General features: G+C 43.4%; 1 protein-coding gene across 1 annotated transcript in view; it reads left to right on the plus strand.

Annotated features, from left to right (window-relative positions):
* The window catches only part of UMODL1 (uromodulin like 1), a 79,995-nt gene that overhangs the window by 37,575 nt on the left and 27,368 nt on the right, over positions 1-15,052 (plus strand). Inside the window, exons 3-10 of the mRNA XM_063179519.1 lie at positions 641-759; positions 2,679-2,871; positions 3,733-3,873; positions 5,026-5,142; positions 6,431-6,685; positions 8,253-8,365; positions 11,216-11,435; positions 14,769-14,906. Of these exons, the coding sequence (XP_063035589.1) occupies positions 641-759; positions 2,679-2,871; positions 3,733-3,873; positions 5,026-5,142; positions 6,431-6,685; positions 8,253-8,365; positions 11,216-11,435; positions 14,769-14,906 (1,296 nt within the window). The remainder of the gene's footprint in view (positions 1-640; positions 760-2,678; positions 2,872-3,732; positions 3,874-5,025; positions 5,143-6,430; positions 6,686-8,252; positions 8,366-11,215; positions 11,436-14,768; positions 14,907-15,052) is intronic.

Consider the following 15,052-nt stretch of genomic DNA (forward strand, 5'->3'; position numbering starts at 1 on the left):
AGGAGGTGTTTGGTATAAATTAAATATCACAATTTTATGGAAACAACTTTCTGTATTTCTGTTCTCAGAAATGTTTTTGTTACTTAGCACTCAATAGATCCAGTGTATTTGCCTCAAGACCTGGTATTTGTCCAGTGAAGGATATGGAAACATTTGATTATCCTTGCACGTTCGACACTGAATGTCCAGGGCTGAAAAAATGCTGCAGCTCATCCAAAGGAGCAGGCTGTGTGGATCCCATGCCAGAGGGTATGTTACTGATAAATTCAACGCTGCTTCTAACAGAAATATCCTTCATTTTCCCTCCTGAGGGTGGGAGTGGGCAGGAAAACTGTTACCATAGCTCTTCCTAAAACAAATACGGCAATGTGCCTTGGGTGGATTCCAGGAGATTCAGCTTCAGTGCTTGCACCCCTGAGTGGTGTGTGGGTGCTGTGGGTCCAGCAAACCTTCCCTGGCTCCTTCTCCTGGGCTGGCTCCATCTCTCTGCCTGTGCCATATGGCAAACGAGGCCCTAGCCGGGCTGTTTGTGACCCCCCAACATTTGCCAAGTGAAATCTTGCTTGGTTTCCTCAGAGCCTCCCTGAAGCTCTGTGGCCTTCTGTAGCAGCAGACCTCAGATGACTTGGCTGTTTTATTTCCTACACTGCAGGGAGGATGTTCTGGTACAACGTGACAGTGCTTGTGAAAATGGATTTCAGTGAATTGATCCGGGTGGATTCCCACCTTCTGAATCATTCCCGCCTCTTGCACTCCATGGTATGTACAAAAACAAACTCAAACTCTTCCCTCCTTGTGCCCACGATTCTGTTACTCAGGGGCCACTCTTTGCTCCCCCTTTGTTCTGCCTGATTGATTTTTTTGGGTCTATTTCTGATTATTTCTGTATTTCTGTTTATTTCTGTATTTCCAATTATTTCTGTGTTTCTGATTACTGAATACCAGCTGCATCCTTTAGCAATTCAAGCAACATTGATTTATCAGCTTCTTTAGCAAATTTTTTAGGTCTCTTCCAAAGTCAATTTAAAGACATACCAAAAGAAAGGAGATTTTTCTGTTTAAGCAGTGTTTGCTCCAGCTTTATCTCAGTTCAGTTTTGGGCCTATGACAGACTGGGACCAGACTTCAAGTCCTTCAAAGCATGATGTTTTCTGATATGGAATTTTAAGTTAAGCCTTTCCAAGACAAACCTATCTGCCATAGTCTGCTGGCACTGATGGGCAGCAGAATAGAAATGACAACAACAGCATGGGTGTCCTTCTTCCTCCTGATTTCCCCTTCTCATATCCTAAAAAAGCAAGAAACCCCGGTCCTGTTGCTGTGTAGTACAGAGGAGGGGCAAGGATCCACCAAGGCTTTTACATCTTGGTCTAAAACAAGCAATGTTAAAATCAAACACTCAATGAATGGGGAGGTGAGGTGAAGCTGTTCAATGAGCTGCTCTTCAGTGTCCTGCTGTCTGTTCCACTGACTCTTAATGCTCAGCTCACCAGCAAATCCCTTCTCCCATTCCTGACTCTCAGCTGGGATGGCTTGGTCTCTCTGTGCCTCCTAATCCCACCCCTCATCCTGAGTCTATTGCTTTTCTTCTTTTTCTTTCTATTCCCTCTGCCAGCAGTCCATTCAGCTGTTCAAAGTAAGAAGTGTTGGGCAGCTTTATTGCAGGTGAATTGCAGTGGCCTGTGTAATTTATTGTAATCCATTGAGACTTTGCAAAGCAGGACTTTTCCCACCTCTTCCTGGGTTACTTCTTGTCTTGGTTTGAACAGACAGGTGTCTGCTAAGGAAGGCAGAAGCCTCCCCTGAAATGGAAAAATGTAAACCCCCTCCCTCCAAATTATTATGATTTTGAAATTAAGAGGTTCTCAGGCAAAGATATGGGAGTAGGAATAACAGTTATTTATAAGGGAAAAAATAAAAATGAAATTAAAATGTAGTAATAGAAAACAACACTGCTAGAGTCAGAGCAGTCCCTGTCCCCCTGTGTGCCAGGGCGGTGTCCCAGCCCCATCCCAGGGGGGCTCAGCCCTCCTGCAGTGCCAGCTGTGGCTCTGCTGCAGCAGGGATCCTGCACAAGGGGGGAGTTTTCCTCTGCAGCTCCAGGGCTGCTGCAGATGGGCCTGGGCTCCCTCTGGCCATGCAGGGCAGCAGAAAGCTGCTCCTCTGGCAATGCAGGGGGCAAAGGCTGCTGTGCTGTGCCAGCACCTCAGATTGGATCCAGGCAGGAATGCTTGGCTCCTCCCCTGGGCGGAGCATCTCCCCATGGGATGCTGGGATTGGATCAGCCCTGCAGGGACACTCAGTGGCCATGGACAGCAGAGATCTCCTGGAGGGAGGGTTGGCTGTGGGAGAGAGAAAGGAAACACTGCCCCAGGAGCAGCAGAGAACTGCCCCAGCTCTGACTGATGGTGACAGAACACACATTTTACAACCCAGGACACTCCTTCTGAAAAGCATTTTGAGATCAGCTCCACACCCCCCTGGACTTGGCATTTCTGTAACATAAATCTGCTGTGAAATGTGAAAATAAGAACTCACCTTTCATAAACACAGGCCTAAACCACTTTGCCATGGTTTCTGAATTTCTTCCTACACTCAGATTATGATAATAACCAGTGCATAATTCATGTGCTAGGAGATGACCGAGGTGCTCCAGTGTTTGCTGCCCTGTTTTCCAGATCACTGGTGCATTGCAGCCCCTGAATGCCTCTGTGCACCACATCCAGAGTAACCATGGGGACATCTACGCTGGGACAGTGGCCTCCCAGCTTCTCCTGGGCCTGCAGCATCCAGCTCCTCTGGCAGAGGTCTCCTCCTCCCTGAAGGCCATGGTGAAGCGCGTGTATGAAGTGATTGACACACAAGTGCAAGGTCACTGACTCTAATCCTGTCACATTCCAGGGGGTTTGTCCCTCTTCACTTGGGATCTCATTTCTATAACCATTAATTTGCTTTTAAATAGCACAGAGATATACACAAGATGGTACAGAGGATCTTGCAAACTTTACAAACACAGCCCTGACCTTTCTGCTATAGGATGGAGAATTAATTATTATTTTGGAGTGAATAGTTTGGAAGGGAATGCTTGTGAACCCTCAGATTTATTTTCTCCCAGTAACATAGTTTTCCAGATGAAAAAGCAAATATGTGCCTATTTGTAGCACAATCATTAGTTGTATTAAACAGGCTCTTAAAAAACCTGTTTTCTTGGGAAGCAAATATATTACTTCCAGTAGCTTGTATGAAACAAGTCATATTTGTAGTCTGTTAATTACTATAGCATATTGCTACATACTTTTTAAATGTTACATAAACATTTCAATATATTAATTTTAAATTATGTCAGGCTACTTATTGCTCTGCAGTTGTCTGAATATTTCACTCCTAAAATGCATTCTGCTTATTCTGTGTTTGCTCAGTCCAGCTTTCAGTGAAATCCCTGGGTAGTCCTCCTTCCTTCTGTGCTGACATCTCAGGTTTGGAGGGCATCCTACAGGTGTAAGCAGGAGCTGCCCCTAATTGTCCTATAATTCCAAAGAATTGGGGTAAAAAGTGATAGGGTGGTAACATCCAGAATGGCTTTAACAATAGCATCAATGTTAAATTAATTTAACATTAGCATTACTGCAGATTTACACTGAATTTATCATAGCCACAGCCTGGTCTACACACAGTGCAGACGAATCTTGATGCTGCTCCCAGTATCCGTGCAAGGTGTGTTGTTCTTCCTAGATGTCAATGAATGCTCCTATGCTGAATTCAATGCTTGCCCTGAGAAAAGCAGCTGTGTGAACCTGGAGGGCTATTACAGCTGCCACCCCCAGCATGGACATGCCACTGTCACCCCTCACTGGCTGAGCCCAAGGAAGGAAGGTAAGAAGTGTAGGAATCACCCTGGGAATGCTGAGGATGTTCCTGCAGGATTTTGTGCTCTTTGCAGGAGTCACCTGCAGGAATTTCTGGTGCATGCGTGCCCCTTCTCCTCCTGTTGGTAGAAAATGCCACATAAACCTGTTACCTATTTCTGATGGAAATGCAGAGTATTCATTTCACAGTCCTTTGTGTTTCTTCTATTTCACCCTCAGCTGTCCTCACTCATCAGCCAAAACCTAAAACTTCACACCCTCCTGCTTCTCAGAGCACACTTGTTGTCAGTGCACCTCCCCAGCTGTGGTGGTGTTCACAGGGGTCCCAGGACGAGGGAAGAGATGAGAATCTTGACTCCTTGGTTCAGAAGGCTGATTTATTATTTTATGATATATATTATATTAAAATGATATATTAAAACTATACAAAAAGAATAGAACGAAGGATTTCATCAGAAGGCTAGCAAGGAAAGAAGTGGAATGACAACAAAAGCTCTTGACTCTCAGAGAGTCTGAGACAGCTGACTGTGATTGGCCATTAATTAAAAACAACCCCATCAGACCAATGAAAGATGCACCTGTTGCATTCCATAGCAGCAGATAATCATTGTTTACATTTTGTTTCTGAGGCCTCTCAGCTTGTCAGGAGAAAAATCCTAGCAAAAGGATTTTTCGTAAAATATCATAGCTACATCCAGCCTCTTGAGAAACAATTAATGGCATTATTTCTACCATTTTCTTTGTTCCTATTTTGACTGCAGTGGTTGTGTGATCCCACCCTGAGCTCCTGCACTGCTGCTGAGCTCTCTGCTGCAAGCAGCTGGAGTTTGGCACTGGCTGAAATAATTCCTTGTGGTACCAGTTTAGCAAAATACACTTACAGCCCACAGACATCAATGGGCCTGCTAATAGGCTTTAAGATAATGAGATGAATAATTGCTTGCAGATTCAATGCTTTAATTAGAAAACAATTTTACAATCCCTTAATCTCAAAATTTAAGATAATGTATTACTTTATGCTTTTGTGATATGATAGCACTTTTATTTTTTATTTATATTACTTCTATTGCTGCTTTTCATGTGGAAAACCTGAATGGTATTATTTTTGGATTTGTTTTCTTAGAAATACTCTAACTCTGATAATCTGATTTTCCCCTAGGCATGGTAGCATCTGCTCCAAGTTCAGTAAATGCTGTTAACACTGGCAGTAGCTCTCCTTCTGTAAGGAAATCAAGTCTCTTGTCCATAACCAACCAATCTACAGATGCTGAGTGCTGTAAGTAACCTTGGATTTTAATAAATGTTTTCTTGATTTGTGATGGGAACAAACCTCAGTAGATTTGTGTTTATGTGGGTGATCCAGCCCTTTCAGGCAAGAGTTATTACAGTCCTTTTAACAACACCCTGTTCATCTGTGGGAGGTAATAGATTTAAGTTGTTTGAGAGTTCAGTGAGACAAGCTGGGTATTCTTGATCTTCATCCACAACTTCTGATTGAAGCTGAAGCCAGAGGAATTAAACTGAGGCCCCTCTAGCACAGGGGGGAGTGGCTTTGGGGGTGTTTGGCAGCCACCTGGCTCAGAGTGCTGGAAAAAAATGTGTTCTATTGATGAAAACAATTTATGAATGTATGAAAACAAGCTTTTCTCCTTTTCTAACCATTAGCACGAAAGAGCTGAAGCTGTGGCAGCAGCGTGCCATGGTCTCTGGGTTAGTGTGGGGTGTGATGCTCATCTCTCCTGCTCTCTCCAGCAGAGGTGCCTTGTCTGGGTTCTCTTTCTCAAGCCAGACTGACTGACTCTGCTGCAGGGCAACTCATCCTACCACCCAGCTTTAACACCTCCTCCTCCTCCTCCCAGGACAGGAATCATCTCTGAAGGGCTCTGTCTTTTCCCACTGACATGACAGTGATTGCACTAGAGTGCAATGACAGGTGAAGTGCTGCACACCACTCTCCCCCAGCCTCTCTTAGCTGGGTCTGGGGGGGTTTCCAGGATAAATCCAGGCAACCTTTACCTGAACAGGGGCATTTTGATGATTAAAGTGGCAAGAGGCAAAGCAGGTGTCAGCACATGTAGAGTACCCAGAGTCACTCTTCCAAGCTTATTCCTATTGTTGACTGGCTGATTATTTCTGTGACTGGAGATTTGGAGGAGATGAGGTTGTCCAGAGGGATTGGGGCTGCCTCATCCCTGGAGGTGTTCAGGGCCAGGATGGATGGGGCTCTGAGCATTCTGGTCTAGTGGAAGGTGTCCCTGCCCATGGCAGGGGGTGACACTGGATGATCTTGAAGGTTCTTTCCAGGCCAGACTGTTCTGTGACTCTATGATGCAACAGAAATCACAGCAACAGAAATTCTTATAGTAAAAGGAAATAAAAAGGTTAAACACTACATCAGTCAGTCTAGTGGGATTGTTCATGGAATGAGGGGATCTACTGGTGTGAGAGGGGCAGATTCTGTCCTGACCCTATTGGCTGTCAAAGTGCTTGTCAGTAGTGGATTTAGAACAGCACAAGGTTTAAAAAGTGAAATGTTGCTTTTTCTCTCCCAACTCTTGCAACAGATCCCTCTGCAGTTACAAACCATCGGATCCTCAGCGTTACCAGCAACAGCTTTGAAATGTCCTGGCTTGTCAGTTCCACTCTGAACCACACTTTCCATGTCCGGGTGGCCAAGGGCAATGAAACTGTGCAGAACCTGAGGACAGAGGAAATGCAGGTGGATGTGTCTCACCTGGAAGCAGGTGTGATGTATTCAGTAGAGATCCGCTATGAAACTTGTGGGAAAACCATTATCTCCCATCAAAATGTTAAAACAGGTAAAGAAACACTTTAAAATACATATATATAATATGTATGTTATAATATAATTTATATTATATTATATTATATTATATTATATTATATCATATTATATTATATTATATTATATTATATTATATTATATTATATTATATTATATTATATTATATTATTATATGTTATATATTTCTTGATATATAATAGTATATCTCTGTCTTATCCATTCTCCTCCTTCCATCCCCACTCACTTGAGTTCAGCAATGATCTTTTGGTCCTCACTGAACAACTTCTTCAGCACTTTTTATCTCATCTACTCCAGCATTTATCCAATCCAGAATATCAGGCAGTAGAACTTTGGCCTATGTTGATAAAGCAGTGCTGGAGCTGATTAGACTATTACAGATATCAGGCTAAGCTAGCTATAATTCTTTTTAAAAATTTATTTCTTTGGTGCCTGGCCTTGCTTTCTGCTGCCACCCATCTCCCAGCAGGCCTCATATTTCCCTGGTTGATGGCTGTGGCCAGAGGGAAATCCATGTAACTGGTTTGTCAAGGGCTCAGCTGAGCTAACACGAGTGCCCAGAGGAAGGGCAGATTCTACTGAATAAAGGATTAAAGAGAATTACAAGCTCTGAGTAAGAAAGCTGCAGACTACCTGCCCAGTTCTGTTCAATTAACTGGTGGTGGGAGCTTCCTGAGGCCCTAGTGTGTTGATCAAACAAAATTTTGCTTTTTCTCTAGTCTTAAATTATTTCCTCCATGCAAATAAAGAAATAAATCTCTCTGCTCTTTTTCAAAGAGTGAACTCTTTATTACTGACCACAGTGGGAATGCTGCTGTTCATGTTTATCCCTGAGAGCCTTCCCTTTGATGAGATGAGGGATGACTCCAGTTTGGGTCAGAAGGAAATTACTCTCTTTGTGGAGGGAAAGTAGGAGGTCTAGTGGTTATGAAAACAGTGGGCTGAACTTCAGAGTATGAAGTTGGAGCCTTTGAGAAAAAGAAAATTTTTCCAAAGATCAGTCCAAGGAGTAACAGCCTGGGAGTGTTTATACAGGACAGAGCAGTTAGAGATTCCTTGGCTCTTGGTTTTGGCTCCTGTGCTCTGTACAGTATCTGTCAGGGCTCACCACACACACAGGGGACATGCTCAGCTTTCTGTTGTATTTTCAGTTTGAGAATATATTTACTATCCCCACTGCCAAGATCAGGAAAATAAATAAATAAAAACTGGTGGGCCAGAGATGAGCCCACAGGAAATCCAACCCTGGGTGTGACTTAAGGGCAGGAGTTGTGTAGGGCCAAGCCAGGTATGTGTAAACCCACACATAAAGTATGTGTACACCCAGCTCTCATGCAGTTGCAATTAGGCACCAAAGTATCTCTTTAGACCTGATATAAATGCATCTTCTCAATGTATCAGAAGCTTGTAGGAGCCTATTTGCCTTCATTTTTTTATTTAATGCCAAAATCTCTCAATCCTGTCCTCCTTTCTTCCATCAGCTGAGATTTTGGTCCAGGTACATAATTTTTAAATAAATCCTTTCCTATTTTGTCAGTGTGTTTTAATGTTGTGTTTTACAGAGGCCAAGGTATTTGATGTAACTGTGAGGATTCTCAACTACAACTTCACTGATGATTTCCATAATTCCAGCAGCTCAGCATATGAGGAATTTTCAAGGATTTTGCTTACAGAGGTAAAATGACTATATCTCTGGGTAATATACATATTTTTTTTAATGTACAATTTATTTAATCTAATAGAGGATTTTATGCCTGGATGAAATAGTCCTTCAAAAATCAGCATACAATTTCCTGTGACCTTTCTTTATAATTGCAACAAAATTCAACTGACTAGACAGATCAAGCCCTTGGCCTTATTAGCAATGAAGCCAGTGAGAATTATCCTCTGCAGAAGAGTGGAGGAATTATAAATGCAGACATGCAACAGGGGCTCCTTTCCTTGGATCTTTAATTTGGCAATAAACTCACAGTAAATTAACTTGAGGCTTTTAAATGGATTATTGAAATGGCATTCCTGGCATTCATTTCAGCACAGTCTGCTCAATAAATGTCTTCCTCCTCTCAAATAAATAGTTCTCTGCCTGCTGACTTTCTTCTTTCAGGGAAAGTATCTGGATCAGGCTTTCCTCTCCTTGCCTGCACACGTGTGGGCACTGTCCAGAGTCAGGTGTAATCAGCCAGAAACAAAACCTGAGTCATGAAGTCTGGTGGCAGCTCTGAGCTTCCCAAAAAAGGGGGAGGTTTCAGATGGAGCACATTTCCTACAGTTTTGCTGCACAGAATAGGGCCCATACAGAGGAATTGGGATCTCCACCCAAAACAAGGCTTCTCCAAAACAAAGGGTGAATTGTAATCATGTGTGAATTTAAATGCAAGAGAAAAACCCAAAACAATAATGGTGCTATACATTCAAGAGCAGCAGAGGAGAAACATTTGCCCAACAGAAATTGCAAGTTGAACCTCCTCACATGGCTTTATTTCCCACAGTTGCAAATTGTTCACTTTTGTTGTGTAGGAAGATTTTGGTGAGTGAGTCTTCCCTGAGATTAATGCAGACCTGATTGGCTTCATCAGGTTGGGAAGAAAAAGGAGCATTGCTCATCTGTGTTGTTTCTGCCTCCTTGGGTGTTTGTGAGCCCTCTCATTTCTTCTCTCCTCATTTTCCTGCCTCTCTACCCTGATGTGAGCTTAGACCAGCTGCACAGTTTGTAGGGATCTTTTTGAGCAAGCTCTGACTGAATGGGAGCAAAGCTGTGCTGATTTATGGCTCTGGATTTGTGCTCAAAGACACGCTTTGAGGTGTATGCAGCAACAAAAGGCTCAAGCAAGGAGCTGGCTTCTAAATATGTAAGGTGAAACTGCCAGCTCCTGCACAGCTCAAGTACTGACAGCAGTGTGCCAGCTTCAGTGTTCAGAGTAATTGTAGCCATGATATTTTATGAAAAATCCTTCCCTTAGGATTTTTTCTCCTGAGAAGCTGGGAGGCCTCAGGAACACAATGTAAACAATGATTATCTGCTGCTGTGGAATGCAACAGGTGCATCTGTGATTGGCCCATGTTGGATGTTTCTAATTAATGGCCAGTCACAGTCAGCTGGCTCGGACAGAGAGTCTGAGACACAAGCCTTTGTTATCATTCCTTTTTTTTTTCTATTCTTAGCCAGCCTTCTGATGAAATCCTTTCTTCTATTCTTTTAGTATAGTTTTAATGTAATATATATAATAAAATAATAAATCAGCCTTCTGAAACATGGAGTCAGATTCTCATCTCTCATCCTGAGACCCCTGTGAACACTGTCACAAGTAATTCCATTTGTTCAGCTCGTTTGGTAATTAACCATGATGTGATTGTGATGCTGCCTTGAAGCTGGCTGTCTCAAACACATTTTTTGAAGTTATCCACCCCCATTTTTCCTTGTCTGTCATCCTGAGGTTTTTTTGTTATTGGACTGGGCTGCAGGCTGAACTTGAACTGGTGAGTTTCAAATGCTCCCTGGGAACTAAAGCCATGGCCACACTTGTAAATGAAACAAAATGTATGTGTGACATACAGAGGTAACATCAAAGCTCTGCTGCATACATTACCAGGACAGTTGCTGGCAAGCAGGGCCAGGGGGAATTCTGCTCCTTGGAGCCAAAATTTGGAGCTTGGTTTGTAAGACCAGTGGTCAGATGGATACAGTTTTCAAAGGTATCACAGAGTTATATAATCACAAAATGGTTTGGGTTGGAAGAGGCCTTGAAGATCATCCAGTCCCAAACCCCTGCCATAGACAGGGACATCTTCCACCAGTCCACACTGCCCTCAGAACCCTGTCTAACCTGACCTTGGACACTTTCAGTGATGGGGCATCCACAGCTTCTCTGGGCAACCTGTGCCTGGGCTTCATCACCCTCAGAGTAAAGAAGTTTTTTCCTAATATGTAATCTAACCCTACTCTCTGTCAGATTGAAGTCATTCCCCCTTGTCCTGTCACTCCAGGCCCTTGTAAATAGTCTTGCCTCATCTTTCCAGTAAGTTTCCTTAAAGTACTGGAAGGTCACAATTAAGTCTCCCCAGAGCCTTCTGCTTTGCAGGCTGAACAATCCCAGTTCTTTCAGCATTTCCTGACAGCAGAGCTGCTCTGATCCTGCTGCCTCCTCTGGACTGGCTCCAGCAGCTCCTTGTCCTCCCTGTGCTGGGCCCCAGGGCTGGATGCAGCTCTGCAGGTGGGGTCTCACCTGAAAGGGGCAGGGGGGCAGAATTCCCCCCTCTCCTGCTGCCCACGCTGATTTTGGTGAAGCCCAGCACACAGAGGGTTTCCCAGTGCACACAGCCAGGGCGTGTCCAGCCTCTCATCCACACTCAAGTCCTTCTCAGCAGGGTTGCACTACTCTGTGCCAAAATAATCTCTGAAAAATAAGATTTCTGAAACACTTTGGAACTTTTCTTTTTCCAGCATCTTCTATGGTGTGCTTCTATAAATATTTAAAGAGGTACCTGTTGGCTCCCTAATTGTCAATGCTTCTCTCCCTTTGCTCAGCTTGAAAATTCATTCCCACCCAACATTTCTGCCTTGTACAAATCTGGGAAGCTGAAAGTGCAGATTGAATCCCTGGCAGCAGGAAGCATCATTGTGAGGCTCAGAATCACCGTGCAGGATCCCGAGTTTCCAGTGGATGCTTCCACATTTGCCCCAGTGCTCTCCTACCTGCACAATGGCTCTGTGCTAGAGGTGGATCAGCAAAACACTGCAGTAGAAGGTAATTTTTGGGGTTTTTTTTGCAAGAAGAAAGCAGATTTGTGTTTTGATCATGTGCAGTATCACCAATAATTTTCACAAAATAGAAAAACAAAGGATGTGATTTGTTGAAGAGAAAACCGTGATGTGAGAATTTTACCAGGGGTTTTATTCAAAAGCCCAGGAGGGACAGACAAAGGAGCACTGGCTATCCCCAGGTACCTGCAGGCACTGCTTCTCCTCACTGTGGTTAACCCAAGTGGAGCCCTTGGTTTCCCTCTTCATTTTCCTCCATCTCCTCTTTGTCCCCAGCAGGAATTTTGCCACATCTTTCTCAAGCTGAAAGGCAGACAAGGATTACTGTGGAATATCTGCAGCCTGTAGATCCACACACCCTCTAGACAGTTTTGTGCTCCAAGATTGGGGGCCAAGGTTTAAGAAATCTGACATCTTCCCTCTAGAAACCCAGCCAGAGGAATTCCCAAATGTCCTTACTGTGAATAGGACTGAAGAAACATGCATGGAATTTATGTTAAGCTAGGCCTTTGTTTGATCTTCAGTAATCAGCACTTTTATCTTCAAAGAACTGAGTTCTGTCCTCAGGTTTCCCAGCTGGCAGAGACAGCAGAGTTCAGAAAGTTGCCAAAGCCAACAGAATGGGTTATTCTTCTCTCTTGGTGTGTTGAGCCTTTCTGAGCAGGAAAAACTCCCTTTGGAGTTGCAGAGCATATGCAGGTTAAGGAGAACAGGACAGGAAAAAACCAGGAGACAAATTGCACTTGAAACCTGCAAATATCACAGTGGCAGCTGAATTGCAAGAGGCTGATGTGTGCCAAAATACTTTGTAAATGTTATTGATCCTGGGACCAAAGGCTGAGGAAGAAGAAGGTGATGGCTCTGGACTGTCACTTCAGCTGCAGAAAAGCAGGTGGCTTCCAGCAGCACCACACCCATCCAGGGGCACAGCCAACACCTCCACTCCTCCTCAGGGGCTGAGAAAAGGGGTTTATTTCATAGCTCTACCCAAAGAAGAGTTTCTCCAACATGAGTTTCCTAAGTGGAAAATAAGGAGTGAAACACAGGAAGGAAGGATTTGTATAATGGGATGTTTTCCTTCCTGACCCTGGAGAGCCCCAGGACATGACCTTTGGCAATAAGCCCACCCAAATCCTGTCCCCTGGATCTTCCCTGCAGCCTGGCCACACCTGGCTTTGTGCTTGGTTTATTGACAGTCCATTCAGCTGTGAAAAGCAGGGATGAGCAGTCAGAAGGCTCAGCACAACTGAAGGGAGTGGACCAGATCTTTGAAGATCCATAAATTATTAAGTTTATTGCCATGATGAATAGAGTCAATAAAATCTGTTTTGTGGGGCATGGTGAGAGAAGAGAAAGGGATGTGTGCTGAGTCAGGCCCAAGATCCTTCTAGCACAATGTCCCACCCAGGAGCCAATTCCTGGAGAAGGCATCACCTCCCACAAATTGTCCCTTAGCCAAAAACTGTTTTCAGCTCCAGGATTCCCTGAATCCAGAGGGATTTCTTTGGGTTTGTTTATCCCCCATGAATCTCTCCCATCAAATCAGATCAATCTTTAGCATCTGCAACATCATTTGGCAAGGAATGTCACAGATTTTTACCCTTTGCATGTACCCCTTACAGGTGTATAATAGGTAATCAGAATGAACACAAAGGAGGCTTTTTAATAATTTCTGGACTAGGACTGTTGGTTGAGGTGTGTGTAGGGAAGTGCCAAATGTGAAGGACCAGACAGGTGCCAAGAGTGCAGAAGGAGAACTCAGAGCAGATTTTGGCTGAGATGTGATGGTTTAGATGGTTTAGTGCAGTGTGTGTGTGGATGTGCACAAGTGATGCACCAGTCAATGCCAGCGTTTTGACCCGATACATGATTGAATGTGGCCATCAGAGGCGAAGGAATTTGCTTAAAAAGCTGTGCTAAGTGCAGAAAAAGGAAACCCTCAGAAACAATGGAGGCAGTGAATGTAAGTGATTTGGCAATTAGCATCTCTCAGATGGTGTTGGAAGCCACCAAGGGTCACAATTATTTCATAGCACAGTTAGGAATTAATGAGATTTCATCTCCGGTGTTCAGTCAATCCTGCACCCTCCTGCATTCCCTCTAAGTGGTTTAGGCTGGAATAATAGGCAACTGCTGGCCATAAACACATGACATTGTCTAATGGAGACTATCATGGATACAGCAATTACCCAATGACAAAAAAAGTGAAAAGAATTGAAATATTAGCTAGAAGGAAGGAAAAGCAAGCAGAAAGATGAGTGTGTGTATGTGCATACACATGGAGTGGGATATTCCTTTGTTTCAGAGAAATAATCACCATCATTAATCTGCAAGTTTACAGAACAAGCACTTCTGTTAATTTGTTATTCAGAACAATTTTCTAGCCTGTGATCAGAATTATTTGTCCCAAGACAGTTTTTAGCCTCATTTGCTGCTCTCCCTCTTTCAGGGCCCTGAGGCAGAAGGTGAGTGCACAAGGCTGTCACACAGGGAGGGCTCACCTGGGATTCACTGGAATTATTCCTGTCCAAAGGCCTAACTCAGCCCTTGCAGATTTGCTGGAACAGGGTGTGAATGGCAACACAAGACTCCAGATATAAATCCCTCAAAAGAGAAGACACTCAGCAATAAAATGAGTCTATAACTGCATGAAAAGGCCCCTCTAACTGATACAGAGCAGCTGAAATCAGACATTAGGAGCACCCTTAGAGCATCTTCATGCATTGATGAATCAGGATGTCTTTTCTGACACTACCAGAAAGAGGGTCACAGTTTTACAGCATTACTTTTGAGAAGAAAAATTGTATAAGAAGATATTTTGCCCTTAGCACTTCCTCTGTTAAGAACAGAACAGTGCTTCCCCTGGGAGTTACTGGCATTTACTTTTTATGTGAAGCAGGAGATTATTTGGATTAAGTCTCTATTTAATGTTATATCTACTGGTAACTAGTGGTAACAGATCTATTCATTGCCTCATATATCTGGAGGTGCTGTACACAGAAGTTGGTATAGTGAGTGATTTTGACATAATTGTAGTACAAACCTACAGCATTTTTTTTTCACTTTAAATGTGTTTACCTCTAAAAACAATGATTTTAAAAGTCTTTACTCAGAGAAAATACTTTTCAGAGTACAAGAACAAGAGAATAACAAAACAGTTAGTGTTCTGCATCACTCAAAGCTTGGCTGACAGGTAAATGATGAAAAAGGAAAACCATATAAGTAAATTTAAAAAGGACTACTTAATGACTATTTCTATGCTGCCTAATGCAGCCAGCAGGGATGCTCTCTGAATTTTGCTCTTGTTTTGGTCCCACAGACTGGGATGAATGTGCTTCCCAAGCTGACAATGACTGCTCAGTGTTTGCAGAGTGCATCAATTTGATGGGCTCCTACATGTGCAGGTGCAAGACAACCATGGATACCAATCCATCCCGACCTGGAAGAAACTGTGAGGGTGAGAAAAAGGCTGGCATGTAGGGGGGTTTTTTGCCATGAAACATGGGAATAAATTGTGGGTTTTACATCTGCTTTTAGAGTATCTGTTTATATAATTGTACCTTTGCAGTCTGTGGCTGAAGGGATATATATGACCTGTCTCTA

This window comes from Melospiza melodia, chromosome 2 (assembly GCF_035770615.1).
Source record: "Melospiza melodia melodia isolate bMelMel2 chromosome 2, bMelMel2.pri, whole genome shotgun sequence".
In the NCBI taxonomy this organism is placed as follows: domain Eukaryota; kingdom Metazoa; phylum Chordata; class Aves; order Passeriformes; family Passerellidae; genus Melospiza; species Melospiza melodia.